Source organism: Bombyx mandarina, chromosome 04 (assembly GCF_030267445.1).
Source record: "Bombyx mandarina strain Sakado chromosome 04, ASM3026744v2".
NCBI classification, from domain to species: Eukaryota; Metazoa; Arthropoda; class Insecta; order Lepidoptera; family Bombycidae; genus Bombyx; species Bombyx mandarina.
Window position 1 is genome coordinate 2,469,685 of NC_143211.1, and position 18,991 is coordinate 2,488,675.

General features: G+C 35.4%; 1 protein-coding gene across 5 annotated transcripts in view; it reads right to left on the reverse strand.

Annotated features, from left to right (window-relative positions):
- Window positions 1-2,000: 2,000 nt before the first annotated feature.
- LOC114243704 (pseudouridylate synthase RPUSD2) overlaps window positions 2,001-18,991 on the reverse strand; it is a 469,381-nt gene continuing 452,390 nt past the window's right edge. For all 5 annotated transcript variants that reach the window (XM_089740439.1, XM_089740438.1, XM_089740437.1 and 2 more), the window contains 8 exons: window positions 18,510-18,618; window positions 17,543-17,654; window positions 16,582-16,778; window positions 15,316-15,513; window positions 12,889-12,987; window positions 12,545-12,663; window positions 11,383-11,547; window positions 2,001-10,302 (listed from right to left, as the gene is read on the reverse strand). In XM_089740439.1, coding sequence (XP_089596565.1) covers window positions 10,228-10,302; window positions 11,383-11,547; window positions 12,545-12,663; window positions 12,889-12,987; window positions 15,316-15,513; window positions 16,582-16,778; window positions 17,543-17,654; window positions 18,510-18,618 — 1,074 coding nt within the window. In that variant the 3' untranslated portion in view covers window positions 2,001-10,227. The remainder of the gene's footprint in view (window positions 10,303-11,382; window positions 11,548-12,544; window positions 12,664-12,888; window positions 12,988-15,315; window positions 15,514-16,581; window positions 16,779-17,542; window positions 17,655-18,509; window positions 18,619-18,991) is intronic.

Consider the following 18,991-nt stretch of genomic DNA (forward strand, 5'->3'; position numbering starts at 1 on the left):
GGGGCCACTTGTAGCGGTCCCACATCCATATTTCATGAGATACAACCAAGTTACCCGCTGAAGGACATTTTGCAACTCATTCTCAATGTCAAAAGGGAATATTTTTCTGCACAGCATTGTATTTCGAAGCCATTAAGAATCAGTTAATTGGGGTTTTTTTTTCAACAAAATCATACGTTCATCCGTCGCCCGTATGTACTATGTTGTATAAAAATATATATTTTTAGCAACTACAAATCGTTAAGAAATAATTAGGATATTTTGATAAGAAATTTTAATGAACAAGTGCTTCTATTTCGATATTAAATCGGATATGCGTACAGTTATTGAGTTTAAATGTTTAAAATGTCAACTAGCTTTTATGTAAAGTAATTTACATTCGATTAACACAAGAAAATCAGATAAAAAATTTACAGGAATAAATAAAAAAGGAATTTTTGCAAAAGAAGATCCGATATGACGTTACTGTTGTTACTGATGCCCAGATTATAACGAACTTGTTTATGATGGTTGTTTGTATAAATGTGACATTTATTCAACTGTCAAACGTCTAGAAATGTCTATGTCTCAGATTACCTAGATCTTATCACAGATTATAATAATATATTATGTTATTGTAACTTAGTGGTAGCAGTGATTGTATGTTGGTATATGATACTCGACAGCTGTGAAATAGCCATCAGAATGTGGAAAAGTCGAAATGTACAAGCCACTATGGCAAAGTGTATCCATTCTCGTAAACAATATAAGGCTGCATTAAAGCATTTTGTTGGTATGTAGGTACATGTCTGGGTTATTTGGTGCAAATGTTTAAATTATTGTGTATTCACTACTTATTTATTTCATTTTATATTATGGCAGATGCTGTGCTTCTAGAATTGCTGAAGTCTATTTACTAAGGTGGGCTGGGCTGTATGTAAAACTGCCATCAAATAAATGACAGGTGAATGTTCACTCAATTCTTACTGGTGATAGGACCTCTTGTGAGTCCACGCGGGTGGGTACCACCACCCTGCCTATTTCTGCCGTGAAGCAGTAATGTGTTTCGGTTTGAAGGGTGGGGCAGCCGTTGTAACTATACTTGAGACCTTAGAACTTATATCTCAAGGTGGGTGGCGCGTTTACGTTGTGGATGTCTATGGGCTCCAGTAACCACTTCACATCAGGTGGGCTGTGAGCTCGTCCACCCATCTAAGAAATTAAAAAAGGTATAATTGAAGTCAATGAACAAGTTGAAGTTTGCCGGCCATGACAAACGCAATTCCGTTCGGTGTTACCCGCTCTTAATTATTACTTAACCAATTAGTCGAATAAAAAAAAACACATAATGTGTGTAAAATCAATAAGGTTCATTTTACTGTAAGCATTTTATCGATTTATGTGTAGTCACTAAGTATTCAAGCAGTATCCGAGATAATGTTTTCCCTCTGACGTGTTCGATTTTTACCGTTTTCGTTTACATCAAACGTTCGAACAGTTTATTTGCGGGAAATACGGCGTCAGTTATGAATTCGTGATGGTTTTCAAGGGTTTTTAGGGCAACGGCGCGGCGCTGGGAAGGAAAAATCCGGAACCCTTATTTATTCACTACACATATGGTTTTAAGTTGCTGTTAAAATCTTTTATTTTATTTTATTGCTTAGATTGGTGAACGAGCTCACAGCCCACCTGGTCTTAAGTTGTTACTGAGCCCATAGACATCTACGACGTAATTGCGCCACCCACCTTGAGATATCAGTTCTAAGGTCTCAGTATAGTTACAGCGGTTGCCGTGTCCTTCAAACCGAAACGCATTACTGCTTCACGGCAGAAATAGGTGCGGTGGTGATAGTCCCGCGCGGACTCACAAGAGGTCCTACCACCAGTAATTACGCAAATTATAATTTTGCGGGTTTGACTTTTATTACACGATGTTATTCCTTCACCGTGGAAGTCAACCGTGAACATTTAAGCAGGCAGTTTTTTGCCAACACATTTAAAATCAAATAAAACAAACAGAATCCAATGATGAATTTTTATTCTAATTCATTAATTAAATATAAGTGGAAACATGAATTATTTTAACATGGATCTAAAGAAGGAAACACTACCATATTCTTAATTATATGATATAATATAGAACCTTATTAAATTAAACAATTACATCGTATAATTTCAAATCATATGTGTTTTGAAATGACAACGAAATTTGAACAAAACAAAATATGTTTTGATGTTCTAGCTTAAGACCTATATTCATATTTTGTCATGCGATTGCGACTGAAAAGTCGCAGTGACATAAGCGCACGCGACTTGTTAGGAATCACGACTTTTTCAATGTAAATTCTTTTATTAATGTTGGTGTTAAATCATGGTTATTTTTCTTGTCTAACTCTGACAGAAGAGTAAGCACTTAAAGACAGCTGTCACCGTCGATGCCAACCCACTAACAATGGTGATATTGGTGACGTTTATCTTTGATTCCTTCGTCTAGAAAACTAATTTAAAAAAAAAACAATTTCCATTTGGAGCCGGTCCCTTGTTACATTTTATTTCAGCAGTCGCGCGTCATAAATACAGGCCTTGACGCAATAAAAACAAGCCATTTATGGCACTAAAATACGGTATTCACAATCCGAACACTTATTAGTATAAAAAAAACAAAAACAATTTTTACTTTAAAAAACAATGCATTTTTTTTTAAAAGCGACTTGTCATTGTTTGCCTAATTAGAGCTCTGTGGAGCGAGGTTAGAAAATTTTCAAATATATGTTTTTGTAGATATTATACTGTAAAATGACATTTGTTTTTTTCTATTATATGATTTAGAACAACTAATATCTTAATTAAGATAACTATTATGGTTTAATCTCGTGTTTTTATTGTCCATATATTATTTTCGATGTTATCAATACGTCAGAGTTTTTGTGGTCACGGACGATAAACCCACTGAGTTTTTCGCCGGATGTTCTCTGTGGGTCGCGATTCCGATCCGGTGTTAGATTTAGCGAATTAAATTCTCTCAGGTTGAGCCCGTGAGCTCACCTATCCGCCCGGGCGGAGCTGGAATAGCCTCTTAGACTACCGGCCTCTTAGACTAGGGGAACAAAAAAACAGACGACAGTGGTCGGCAGTAAAAAAAGCGAGATTAAATCCATCTTTATCAATTCCACCTTTAATTATATTTCACGAAAACCGGAGAAAACTCGCATCTTAATTTGACTTGCTACAACCTTCAAATGTCTGCAATAAAATAATCACATTTTTTTCCTTGTGAAAAATTTTTTATGTGTCATATAATAAATAGGTAACGTATAAATTCGAAAATCCTTGGTTCTTGACTGCAATTTATTATTAAAATTCGGGTAGACGGTAATTTTTCACTTCATATTTCCAAAAATATTATATGTATAATAAATAATCATTAAATGTATGAATGGTAAAACTATAGACATGCTTCTCTAACCCCGCTTACCGTTACAAAGCTCCGTCAGACAATCACTACCTAACTTTACAAACATTTTAACAAATTTTAAATGTAACGAAATCTCAACATTTCAATCGTTATTCAATTTCTCCATCATTTTACGTTCTGTGAAGGCACATGATCTTTTTTTTTCAATCTTATACATAAATGAATTTTGATAGGGCGATGTACGGCGGCCATTTTGTTTTATTTAGACATTAATCATTATATATTTGGATCTAATGGAATTAATGAAAATGCAAGAAGAAGTTGAATAGTCAGTTATTATAAAACGGTACTGTAATCGCCTATTCAAAATTGCTATCTGTCAAAACTATCGTTATCAATTGGAGGCCACGGTCGCCGTATTTGAAACACAAAAAAAAGCGTACGAAAATTGAATATTCTATACAATAAAAGGAATTAAGGCGATAAATATGTTCTTTAACTTTTGGTTCTGCATCGAAGTGACCTTACTGCTTAGACTTCACATTTTTTAAGCTATTGCATAGATTTTACCGCGGGCCTTGACCGCGGCGACCGAATCATGAAATTCCGTAACGAAAAAAACCTTACGCCCCTCACTCCGCCTACTATGTAGCTCGCGTTCAACACATTCACACGTTGCGCTTGTGTAGTGTTTGTGAATAAGCGCGTGGCGTGACGTCTCACTGCATGCGCATCATGAAAAGTCTGCTCATCTCTCTCTCGCGCGGTCTGGCTTATGAGTGTGAAGGGGACAGTTAAGGTTTTGCTTTTATTAATGTTTTATTAATATAGCGTGGTCTTGTTTTATTATTGTTTTAATATTAAATTAGCTAATGCTTTTGAAAAGTTTTTCTCTGACATTCCAGTTTCAACTACCACATCTCTAAATTCATCCCCCACAGCAGCTGAAATATTATTGCATAACCATGTCAAGAAATGCAATGAAATTTTTAAATTTAAGAAAATTAATTCAAACAATATAATAAAAAGTTTTAATAGCCTTAATGTAAAAAATACAGCTGACTTGTGGGGAATATCAGTAAAGGTTTTGAAGTCTGTAATAGACATTATTGCTTCTCATCTTGTTAGTATTTTTAATGATTGTATTAAGTGTGGTGTATTTCCTGACTTAATGAAACATAGTAAAGTGATTCCTCTTTTTAAATCTGGTAGTACTGATGACCCCTCTAACTATAGACCTATTTCAGTACTCCCTACGTTGAGTAAAATCTTTGAAAAAATTATTTTGACACAACTTTTAGAACATTTCAATTCAAATAACCTGCTTCATAATAAACAATTCGGGTTTACAAGGGGTCGCTCTACAACTGATGCAGGTGCTTATCTAATCAAAAATATATTTCAATCTTGGGAGGAATCGCATGATTGCCTTGGAATTTTCTGTGACTTATCCAAAGCATTTGACTGTGTTGAACATGAAACATTGGTGAGGAAACTACATCACTATGGTATTAGGGATGGTGCATTGGAACTTATTACTTCCTATTTATCAGGAAGGATACAAACAGTAGATGTGAAAGGAAATAGATCTTCAGGCACCACGTTGAAAATGGGTGTACCTCAGGGTTCCATTTTGGGTCCTTTTTTATTTCTAATATATATAAACGATTTGCCTAGTTTTATTGAGTCCCGACACGAGGTCGTATTATTCGCAGATGATACATCTTTATTATTTAAAATTAAACGACAATTACAAGTCTATGACGAAGTGAATGATGCGATTTCCTGTGTGGTTCATTGGTTCCGTATCAATAACCTATTATTGAATAGTAAGAAAACGAAATGTATTAAATTTACTTTAAAATGTATTAAATCATCTTTAAATGTGAGACAAGTAGATAGTAATGTAATTGTTTCTGAGGAATCATTGGAGCTTGTTGAGTCAACCGTATTTCTTGGTATAACAGTGGACTCCAAACTGCAGTGGGGACCTCATATTCATAAATTGGCGAGTAAGCTTAGCTCTGCAGCATACGCAGTAAAAAAAATTAGAATGTTAACAAATGCGGACACGGCTCGTTTAGTTTACTTTAGTTACTTCTACAGTGTCATGTCCTATGGCATTTTGCTATGGGGCAATGCGGCCGATGTAGAAATGATATTTATTCTGCAGAAAAGAGCTATACGTGCTATTTATAACATGCACTCAAGGGAATCCCTGAGGGAAAAATTTAAAGAAATTAAAGTTCTCACTATGCCATCCCAGTACATCTTTGAAAATTTGATGTATGTTCGTAAACATATTGAGGAGTTTCCTAAGATGTCGGACATACATAATAGAAATACTAGGAACAAACACAAGCTTGTTGTGCCGATGAGTAGGTTACATAAGATACGAAATTCATTCGGGTGTTTGTCTGTGCGCCTGTACAACAAAATCCCACAAGATGTTCAGAACCTACATATACATAGGTTTAAGAAAACTATTAAAGAACATCTGTGCAATAAAGCTTACTATAAAGTCAATGATTATCTAGAAGATTGCACAAAGTGGGAATGAGTTGCTCGCTCCGGGAATTTCAGTATTGTAAAATTGTTATGTTATAATTACTTATTGTAATATGAATATTTAAAATAAATAAATATTTAAAATAAAAATAAAAATCTAATATTTAAAAAAAGAAAAAAAAAAAATATGCCCGCTGAGTTTCTTGCCAATTCTTCTCAGGACGGAGGCTAATTCTTGTGAATTGGCGGTAATTCTTTTGACGTTCAACAAGTATGTACTTTCATTTATGTTGAATAAAACTTTTTTGATTTGATTTGATTTGATTTGATATCATTGTCTAATTATAATTGCATAAGTTGATAAAAAATGCTATGCAATAGCTTTATCGCGGCAGTTCCCCGAGTGCCACAAGTTTTTTTTTTTTGTAAAATCGCTCTTATTCCGTTTATTTATCAATCAACACAAACAGACAAAACGTTTCGCGCGTTTATATATAATTTGATTTACGCCAGACTAACATACCTTACGTGTGGAACTTAAGATTGTTGTTCTCGATTGAACCTCATAGATTCGGCCAGCGTTTCAGGAGAGCTGTGACTCACGCTCACAATCAGGTAGGACACATTCTGACACACGCTACGAACAATTACCTTACTAACTATATAAAAATACAACATTCTTTCACCGTAATGTACGAAATCGCATCGAACCCGACCAAAGAATTTCCGTGGTTCTGATATGCCACTGTTATACTTTATACAAACTACGTAACTTACATTTTTTAACATTCATTTTAATATTATGTAGTAGGTATAACATTTTCGGATGTGTAAAAGAGATTTCGGTTTGGTGTTTGAAATGTTTTTTTGTTTCTTCTTCATTTAATTACGTAATTTTGTTCCCAAATTATGATGATATCTCGACTGAACCTATAAAAAGTATAATGTAAATTATACACGTCCATCTGTTATTTTTACATTTCAATTAAAGTCATGTAAATAGTCAAAAATCTTAATAAATATTATTATTATTTTTATCATTATTTTTATTATTAATATAGTAACAACTAACAGCGACATATAGTATCGGCGAAAGAAAAGAAAAAAACAATCTATAAAAATGTGTTTTTTTTCGAAATTCACATTTCAATTACAAAACATGATACTAATCAAGCAATAATTGTCTACTACACTAAGCTACAAGTAAGAAAAATATGTATATGTTTATATAATATAATATATATATAATATCATAACAATGTTATGTATGTACTAAATATATTATGAAACTAATTTGAAAGCTCTTGGAAACTGTCACAGATCATGTTGTCTTTTACGTTTTTAATACTAGAAAGTTTACAGGGTCGACGTGCCGGCGTCTCGTTAGCAGCTAACGAAGAATAACAAAAAACAACAATATTTTTTTATTTCAAAACTTAATCCTACACACTCAAAACTTAAGAAAGAATAAAATGTCTTTAGATTCTGCTGCTTGGGCGATCTTATTGTAGTCAAATGACAGAATTAAAAACGATTTAAACTTAGCTTTTTTAAGCAGACAGCAGTCCAACGTATTTGTATATATCTATGTATATTGTTTCGTGACAATTGGCAATGCCGTGGTTAACGCGTTTGACATTGTCAGAGGTTGAACGAAGTCATCGCTTCGTCGTGTCTTTTATGTGAATATCGAAATAAAATAAATGCATCTCGTTAAGATTAGTGAACATTAAACGAAATTTATTTTATTTTAATTGATTTTTTCGGAAGCTAATTATTGTAATTTTTATTTTCATGTTTAAAACTCGCGTACATTTGAATTACGTTGTTTCGAATTTCTTTACATTCTTTTTTTTTGTGTTGCCAACTATATTTTATTACCAAAAATATAAAACAATAAAGATACCTAAACACAATTATCGAAAAAAAAAAACAGATGTAAAACATGAAAGATTTATTTAAATAAACTATGACACAAAAAAAGCAAAGGTCAAATTATAGCATCTATCTTTTTCCAGAATTACTTTACGCTTGCTACTTTATTGAATGCGCGGAAAACTTGGGTGTCCATAATTTTAGGCGGAATTTCTAAAATAATATCGATAAACAATGCTTGTGATGAATCGTTTTTGTATCGTCTTCAACATCGACCGACCGTAGAGAGGTAAATGGTAACATAGATATGTATTCTTTATTTCGATACGAAATTAGATGTGCTCGAAGCAAGAATGGGTCTTCTCATTCTGTAATTATTTTCAACAAGCGGCCCGCTCCGGCTCCGCTCGGGTCTTTAACAAAAACTTCAACGATATTTGACGCTGTTTTTTTTTTTTTTAAATAAAAGAACACTATTTGCGGCATAACTATAATAGTTAGACATATGCTGTTCTTATTTACATTTCTTGTAAATAATAACGTGTTCTATAAAATCATAGTACATATTTTATTCTATCATCAAAAGTTTTCGTAGGGCACGCGATGTAAAGAATATTTTAGGTAATTTTTTACACCTTGGGTTACACTATTGGAGTTTTACTAAGGAGCCCTATTTTTTTTTCTAAAAAGATTATGCCTATGTCACTCAGGAATAGTGTAGCTTTCAAACAGTGAAATAATTTTTCAAATCGGTTCAGTAGTTTCGGAGCCTATTCAATACAAATAAACAAACAAATCTTTCCTCTTTATAATATTAGTATAGAAAACACGCATAGTTACACTATAAAATAAAAATAATCAAATCTAATAGATCGTTTTCCTGCAATACTGCAAATAGTTATGGTATTAAATTCGAATATAATTCAACTAATAACTACATATACGTATTTTAGAAAACCGTAATGTGTTCGTTAATGGCTCTACTTGTTCACGAGAAAATATGGCGCTGAAATATCGGAAACTCAATTAAGTTGAATAACGCGGTCACGAGTCGTCCAATAAAAATGTTAAAAGGGAGAAAATATGTTTTAAATTAATTATCGAATTTCCACTTATCGATATATAAGTAACTGAAACATAAAGACGTGCTCTAATGATTAGGATTAGAAGTTCGGGAGGACAGTAAAGATATAAATATATTATACGGTGATTGAAGCAAATTATCATTACTATTAATAATTAATAAGATTTATTAATAAGAGCATGCGAAAAAGTTTGTTATTTCTTTTCTTAAACATCAGAACTTTATTGAAAGTAGACTTCATTGTGAGGTAGTATCGATAAAATGACTACATAATAACATGTACAAATAAAATTAATATTCAATTTAAACATTTATTTTGAAAAAAATATTCAGAGACAATATGTAAGTAAGTAAGGTAATAAGTTCGAAATGAGAATTAAGAATTTATAATTGTTTTTTTTTCAATAATAATTTATTTTAAATCGCACTTTTAAATTATGTTCCGCATATTATCATGGATACCCTAATCTTTCCCAGATTTAGCGTCCTATACAAATTAGTAATTTCGCGTTGTTTTTATTTGATTTTTGGTAATAAAATACACGTGTATTAAGCACAGCACAAACCAAAACGGTTAATATGTATAAATAGAATTTACTTTGACTCTCTGAATAGCTAATCGTGAGAAATCTGAAAGCCTTTTCACTTTAATTTGACGTGTGATAACAGTAATAACCCTGCCTCAATAGAATGATCGATATATTTTTAATAGTATTGACCATTAAAAAAAACACGCTAAATTTTACCCCTCCGTATAACAATTATGTTTCGAAACGAGCTGAGAATTATTCTAAGCCAATAGGAACCGAAATCCAATCCAAATATTAGTTTAAGAAGTTGCAACCAAAGTCGAAAATTCCAGATCTGTAGAGCTTCATCTCTGTCGCGCACGAGACATTTTCCGCTGCGCAACAGACGACGCTACATAAGCGAAATTGTAGATTAGATTTTTCTAATACCCGATCTCCAACAAGTTGCGAGTCGTAATATATGTATACATAAAAATAAAAATAAAAAAAACAAAAAATCAATTTTAACACAAAAATGTTTTTCAAACAAAGGCATCAGTGAAAATGTGTTTTTTTTCTTACACTAAAAACATCACTTTTCAATATAACTCAGCGGAATACTGAAATGACACCGGTGAGTTTAGATTATTATCGACCTTTTTTTTATTTAAACTTCAACACGATCAGATACAATGTTTTTAACAAACAAACAAAAAATCTTAATTGTTAATTCACCATCAATATCTATATTTAAGCTACTACATACGGAAGTCCTATAATTATAATGTTTACAATTTGGTCTTGAAGTTTATTTGAATGGTCTAGAGATGTGGAGGGGGCGGCGTCGCGGCGCGGGACTATGAGTTCTCCGGCTCGTCCCAGTCTAGGCTCGCCCACTGCGGCAGCTCCGTCTCGTATTCCCATCCTGGGCCCTGGCGACGACATTCCAAATAAAGTCTGATATAAACATGCCATATACATTTATAAGCGGTAACAACAATTTTAACCCATAGACACAGCCCACTGAGTTTCTCGCCGGATCTTCTCAGTGGGTCGCGTTTCCGATCTGGTGGTAGATTCTGCGAAGCACTGCTCTTGCTAGGGTCAGTGTTAGCAACACTCCGGTTTGAGCCCCGTGAGCTCACCTACACCTACACACGTTAGGGTGAAGCTGAAATAGCCTCTCAAGGCTATCAGCATAGGTAGGGAAAAAAAACAACAAATATTAGACCTAGAATATTCCGACTACGAACTGGAATCGAACTTCGACTTAATGAAACAGAAGTTTTTTTTTTTTTTTAATTGCTTATATGTGTAGTCTAGCTCACAGTCCACCTGGTGTTAAATGGTTACAGGAGCCCACAGACATCTAGAATGTAATTGCGCCACCATCCTTGAGATATAAGCTCTATGGTCTTAGTATAACGGCTGCCCCATCCTTCAAACCGAAACGCATTACTGCTTCACGGCAGAGATAGGCAGGGTCGTGGTACCTACCCGTGCAGACTCAGAAGAGGTCTTACCACCAGTAGTTACGGAAATTATAATTTTGCGGGTTTGATTTTTATTACACGATGTTATTCCTTCACCGTGGAAGTCAATCGTGAATAATTGTTAAGTACGTATTTCATTAGAAAAATTGGTACCCGCCTGCGGGGTTCGAACACCGTTGCATCGCTACATACGAATGCACCGGACGTCTTATCCTTTAGGCCACGACGACTTAAAGACAAATGGATTTAAGGAGACGATGGAAATTATCCGATTATGACAACGTAAAATTTTGTTAATCTATGTTAATGTATGTACCTAGATATATTTTCCTGAATAATGTAATACAAGTGTTAGTTATGTCTACGATGCCATGTTCGAGATTTTTATGGGAATGAGACGAGATGTGGTCGGTATTTTACCGAGAGCCCATTATAGTTGAGAGAATCTAGGTTACAACATTATTAATTTATTAAATAATACATACTACAACAATATCAAGAAACAATAAATGCGGGTACCTTGTACTTCCAGGCGTGTAGGTACATGACGAGGTCGCGCGGGCGCGGGTCGCGGTACCGCACGCGGCACTCGTAGCAGTGCGGGTCGATGACCTCAGCCGCGCCCGCCGCGCTCGTTGCGGTCTCCGCGCAGCCCGTCTGCGTCGCCACCGTCACCTTGTCTGACTGTTACAAAGCACGCCGATGTTTAGTAGTACTCTTTTCTTATTGGTCAGTTAGATGGACGAGTTTACGGCTCACTTGGCTTATGTGTTTACCGGAGTCCATAGACATAAAAAGGATTGTGTGGCTTTATGAAACATCATACGTAACGATAACATTTTTTTAAATTACGTTTTTTAGCTTCGTATTTAGTAGTACGCTTTAGATTGCGCGCTCGAGATCTATTTAAGCTGAACTGAATTTTACGTTGATATAGCAAATATATATCATTTCCCACCAGCTGACCCGATAGTCTTTGTCCTATCAATTAATATTCATAGTAGAGCTCTCAAGCTTTGCCTTATTTCAAGTCATTACGCAATATCAAAATTTCAATTGTCTTTTTTCATAAACACCCTCTAAAACTGTTGACTTTTTCTAAAATTTTCGTTGGTGTAAATCTTTTCATGAACAAAAGGAAAAAGAAACTGGTTGAACCGGTCGAGACATTCTCCAGTGCCACTTGATTTTTGATTATATTATTTTGTATTATTATACAAAAAACGGTGCGCGTGCAACTTGGTGCACGTGAATGAAGTGAACTTCTTTTTCGATGTGTAGTGTTGCAATTTTCTTCATTTTTAATCCTTAAATAATATTGCTCTTGTAATAGGGAATGCTGTGTATATGAGATGCGACATCTTCAACATTTATATTATGTATATTTTAATTTATAGATAGAAAAATAAATATATATTATATTTTTTTAAATACTTCATTAAAGTATTGGACGCTACTCGTTGCTAACGCGCGCGCTGGCCTGTAACAGGTATACTACGCGCGTGCGTTCGAGTGTCACGCATTCACTCTCGCTCTGTCTCTTTCTATTCTATGGCAGCGTTAAACGCTTAACGCAACCTTGTTGGAAGTCGCATCAGAAGTTTCACTTCAAAACTATTCGTGTTCATTCCATGTTCAGAAGCGGTTCCCCTGTGAGCTGACTTAAATTAAACACACTGACCTTGGCATCGTTAGAGTCTTCGTTGATAGGGAGCGTGGCGAGGGGGGTGGGGGAGGGCGGCGCGCGAGGTGACTCCTCCGCCGGGGCCTCAGCGCCGCTCGACGGACTCGCTAGAGTTGCTGTAACACGACATCTCGAATCAAAAACCTTGTTTATGCTGTACATTGCTATCTCAAGTAAAAAAGCATTTTGCTGTACATTGCGTCACGCTTTGAAAAATTGTTTTATTTTTATTTTTATTAGTCCTGTAAGTTTAAGTAAGATGGCTGAAAGTGTTAACAAAATGTGAATGTATTGGGCACAGGATTGGATTAATGTAAGGTTTATTATATTATTATACACACGAGTCATGACGGTAGAGGCTGTCACTCCGGGCGCTGGCGAATCTAATCTCGGTGAAGACTCCCTGGAAGCGGGTCCTGTGTCGCAGTCGTCTTCGCCAACTGTTTTAAATAATAAATTAAATGTTTTTGGTGAACGTTCATGAGATTCACAGTGATTTCAAAGAAGGAATTTGGACTGTAAAACGCAACGATTTGGTCATAATTAAATTTTCCAATTAGACGACAGATTGCAAGGATTTGATTGATGTATGTTAACTAGTCTGAATTATTATTGAATAAAACTTTATGAAGTGTAAGTAATTGCTTATTTATTGATGTGCATTTTTTTATTTATGCGTATTCAGGTTTTTCAACTGACTTCAAAAGAGAGAGTTCTTTGTTCGACAGTATGTATTTTTTTGTAAGTGCAACGATTTATTTGGCTAATTGGGGACTGTCTCGAAAAATATAAATTTACGAAATTAAGTGGTCAACGGGGTCACATTGTTGAGTTTAATTAATTAAATAAGTCAGTTTTTTTAAGCTATTGCATAGCTTTTATCGTGGGCTTTGAGCGCAGCGACCTAATCCAAAATCAAGAAATTCCGTAACGAAAACAAGACATAACACCCCCAACTCCGCCTACCATATAGCTCGCGTTCAACACATTCACACGTTGCGCTTGTATAGTGTTTGTGAATAAGCGCGCGGCGTGAGGTCGCACTGCATTCGCATCATGAAAAGTCTGCTCATCTCTCTCTCGCGCGGTCTAACTTATGAGTGTGTAGGGGACAGTTAATGTTTTGCTTTTTTTAATGTTTATAAATATAGCATGGTCTTATTTTATTATTGTTTTAATATTAAATTATTATTGTCTAATTATAATTGCATAAGTTGATAAAAAATGCTATGCAATAGCTTTACCGCGGCAGTCCCCGACTGCCACACGTGTTTTTTTATTGAATAAACTTAAAAACTATTATTTTTACTGTTGATTATGAACTATAATATGTGTTGATATTATCTTGTGTATGGTAATTTAATTATTAAATCGTATTCATTTTGTGGGTGCAACTTATTCAATTAGTACCTACATGATTTTACTAAACGTGTCAAAGATGACAATGCTACTACGGGGCTCTAAAACTCCCGCCGGAGTTTGTCCATAAGAATTTATTTGATAATAATATCATGAGGTATGCGAGGATATACTCGGATATAGGAATTTTTGTGAGCACAGCCAAGAAATTTATATCAGAATATCTTTCAGTGACAAAATTAATGAGATTAAAAAAATACCTATACAAAGTAGACGAAAATATTTTTTTATATATTTATTATTTATTTGGGAAACCTAAAATCCATAGAGTATATTGATAACAGGTAAACAAAAACTAAGCTAGTTTCCACCGTTATCATTGCACATGAGTAAAAAGTGAACAGAGAAATAATAAATTGAATATTTACTAAAATACATTAATAAATTGAAGTTAACAGAAAATAACAAGAAGGTAACAAGATACAACAATAAATAAACAAAAAACAATCTTATACTAATTAATACCGGTCGTATCTAATTGATCTTGCAAAAAAGTCTAAAATTACATTTCTATATGCTGCAATTTATAATGCTGCGATTTAGCGTATTGTTGTTTTATGCTAATTATTATTTTGTATGTCAGAGTAAGTTCAGACAAAGGCTAGTTAAGATATGAGGCCTATAAAATCAAAGGCAGCCAAACGCCCTAATGTCGTAAAATGGATTAACAATGGCCCTATCTTGTTTAGTTAGTTGAACACGCTTTAGTGTTATCATGTTATAACAAATGCAGCTAAATCTCTAACAAATTCAGTTCAAAAATTTCATTTTTACTCTGTACTAAGTACTATTAAACGAAGTTTTATCATTTAAAATTCAGATTATTAGCAATATTCTCATTCTTTATAAATCTGCTTTAAAATAAAGAATATCGTAGCTATCCGAACAAAGTTATTTCAGTTTCTCAAACCGGGAGTGTTGCTAGCACTGGCCCTAGCAAGAGCGGTACTTCGATGGATCGGGAGGATCCGTAATGACGTGTTTAGGGCCTATTTTAGTAGTTTACCTGAATAATTGACAGACTTGGATTTGCCTTGGAGCTGCCTTTGATTTAATATGCGCTATTTATTTATTTATTTATTATTCGATACGCTAAAATTGCTGAGCATTGCTTTACGAGGTTCTTATACAATATAGAAACCGACTGTATTGGTTGACGAGTTATGTGCGACTGTCTGACTTCATAATGGCTCGATACATTGCACCTTACTATTACACATGCATGATAAGCTAACTTCAATCGGCCTAATCGATAATTAAATTTAACGAAAATTTAATATACCAAATTAAGGTACGCACAAAGAAGTTTCTCGGATAGCTCATGTATGAATATCCGATATCACAATTACCTTTATCATCGGGCGCCGGCTTCGAGAACAGCAAATCGTCATCTGCAGCATCAACACCGAGCCAGTTCTCGGCGTTGTGGATGGCGATCAGATCCCGGACTAGTTGCTCGTCAGTTTTGCCGCCGGTGTCGCCGCCCTTACCGCGCAGTGGCCCGAACACAGGGTGGTTGTACAGGGGATCGTTTACTACCGGGTAACCTGCACCAAAGGAATAGAAAATGCTTTGAATGTCGTATTGGATACTGCGGTTTTGTATATCGGTAGGCAGCGGCTTGGCTCTGCCCCTCGCATTGCTGACGTCCATGGGCGACGGTAACCACTCACCACCAAGTGGGCTGTATGCTTGTCTGACTCTTCGTCTTATTCTTTGTATCCACCTTATAGCACTAGATGGGATCGGCACAGCAAATTTTTCTATTGCATTCTCTTCTATCAGTCGTCATCTCAACACTCACGCTTCCTCTCTTATATCGTCATTCACACACTCCATCAATGTCTTCTTCGGACGACCTTTTCCCCCTCTACCTTGCACTACCATTTCCATACATCTCCTAGTCACATGCATCTCCTCTCTACGCATCACATGTCCATACCACGCTAGCATCCGCTCTTTAATTTGTCAATAACCGGGGCTACTTTCACACTTTCACACTTCTTCTGATATACTCAGTCCTTATCTTGTCACTCCTCTATGCTCGTCTGCTTACACGGCCAATAAAAATAAAATATATTTATTTAAGACAATGCGTGACGTAAACAAGGATAAGCTATGAGGGGTCAAAGTCATGTAACATACTAAATCGTATTATTTATGTTCTACAGTGTGTTCAGATTTCATTTCCGAAATTGATACGAATAACTGTCGAATAGAAAACTGGAAAGTATCCGAAACGTCAGAAATAATATCTTTGGATTTTTTTTATGCGGGTAGTTCGTCGCCAATTAAAAAAGAGAAGGCGGAAATGGTTCGTCTCTCATACATTTTGTGATTCGGTCGAGTGTGGAAGTTTCATCGATTTGACTCAGTGTCATTTGTAAGTCCGTTCTATTTTATTGTTTGGTTTGTTCCTTGAATTTATTTAATTTTTATTAATAGGAACTGTATTTGGAACATCAAAATTTGAACATCAAAATTTTTTGACAAATAAAACTGCTAAAGATTGTTAATTGAGATCCTTATTACGGTATAATTAAAAATTTGTTTTCTTTTTCAACAATATTCCATGTCCGACTTAAATATTTAATGAAGGTTATTAAGTCGCTTACCTAGGTACTGCAGGTGAACTCTGATCTGGTGCATTCTACCGGTCTTCGGGCGACAGAGCACCACGCTAGTGTTGTTCGTCTGGTTGAAGCCAAGTCGCTTGAACACAGTCGAACAGTCCTTGCCTTTCGGAGACACCTTGCACACGCCTATTTTGTAGCTGACCACTTCTATTGGCTCTTGACATTCTATTTCCTCGCTAAAAACAAACAAAGCGGTATATGAATTAAGACTTACTCTAGTAATTATAGTGAATTAAGACTTACTCTAGTAAGTCTTAATTCATAAACCTACTGACGTAGGCATTGTGTTGAAGTGTGGGACAAGCATTATATTATTATAGATGTAACCGGTCACCGCCCTCGCCGAACCCATCGCTTGCAACGAAGGGCTCGACGAGTAAATTAACTCATAGACACAGCCCACTGAGTTTCTCGCCAGATCTTCTCAGTGGGTCGCGTTTCCGATCCAGTGGTAGATTCTGCGAAGCACTTCTCTTGCTAGGGCCTGTATTGGCAACACTCCGGTTTGAGCCCCGTGAGCTTATCTACACGTCAAGGAGAAACTGAAATAGCCTCTCAAGGTTATCAGCATAGGTAAGGAAAAAAACGAGATGTAATTAAATTGTTATTAACTCTATACTTGTTTAATCTATGTTTTCATTTCACAGTTGTTGTTGTTATAGGTTATAGATAATAAATAATTGTACAATTTAATATTCATACAAACAAATGACGATTGTCATGTCACTCTTTTTGAATATGAAACGAAAGCATAAGCTTATGTTGAGTCAGAAGTTTTAAGCCTATCCTAATCTTAGTTTTAAGACTTGACTACGACGACACCATGATATTTGATAGATGGTGTCAGAGCGTCTTATGTCTTGCACAAGTGGACCGTGAACTCATTCACCGATCTATGCAATAAAATAAAAATAATAAATTGTGGTTCACAGGAACTTACTCAGGAAATTCTCCGTCGACCCTGCAGACGTATTCCTTCTGGACTTGTCGGTTCCTAATCTGGTGCTCCATCTGTCTAGCTTTCTTCGGACTCCTCCCGAACAGAAGAAGTCCTGTGAGAAACATATTCATTTTTTACTCTGTGAGTAATGTAACCTCGCTTGGACTAAAATACAATATATTTATAGAAGCTGACGGAATATTGTCAATACTTTTTGACCGAGATTACGATCTACCACGTTCCTGATGTTATTTTGGGTAGATTATCGGTGTCGTAGCCGGCAACGCGAGCATCTTCTGATTAGCAGCCGAGCAGTCTCTCCTTTTCTTCCTCTGGCCAGAGACGGCTTTGGCAGCGGTGCAGAGTGTGCTTTGCACACGGGCGCAGCCGTATTACCTCTTGTGAGTATTAGTAAGGCTTTACCAGCCTTAGTTCTTTTAGTGAAGCTGTTACCTATTCCATATATGGTAGGTCCGCACGGGTAGGTACCACCACCCTGTCTATTTCCACCGTGAAACAGTAATGCGTTTTAGTTTGAAAGGTGGGGCAGCCGCTGTAACTATACTGAGACCTTAGAACTCATATCTCAAGGTGGGTGGCGCATTTACGTTGTAGATGTCTATGGGCTCCAGTAACCACTTAACACCAGGTGGTCTCTGAGCTCGTCCACCCATCTAAGCAATAAAACGAACCAGGCACTTCCTAGAGGTATGGTTTACACTTCCTAGGGTAATTTATGCACACGAGCGCTACATGGGCCCGTATGAGCGCGCATGGACGCCTTTGCCTCTAGCTTTAATTTCATATTCTTATGCAGTCTAGTTATCAATTAAAAAAAACTTAGAATCACCAATAATTAAAATACATAAAAACATAAAATATTTCAACCCTAATTTAATTAAGATTGCATGACTCTTGTCGGGAAAATATTGATAGTCCTTTATGAAATTCGTTAAAATCGGTTTACCTGACGTGAGCCTGTCCAGTCTGTGGATGGTCCTCAGGTTCTTCAAGTTGTATTCCTTCGCGAGGATAAAAACAACGGTATTGTGTCTGTAGCGACCGCACGGATGCACCTTGGGTTGAACGTCTTTTAGTTAAATCACAAATAAGTATATTTTATGACTAAAAATGCACAAAAATATATAATAGTATAATAGTCTTCGGTAAGATAAAGAAGGAATTTTGAAAATTGCTCCCGGAAATTATCAATAGTACCAGTTTCTTTTTTTTTAAATGATAATTTTAATCGTAAATTAAAAATCAGTTTTTAAATCACAACGAATTTCTGAGACTCATGTTTATTATTAATTTGAAGAAAAAATATTATATACATCTCGATGATCTTTAATAATCAACAAGTAGCACAGCGCAATATATCAAAACAAACAAATACAAAAATCAATCAAGTCATAGTTTTTTTCAAATGCCTTATGTTGTTATGAATGA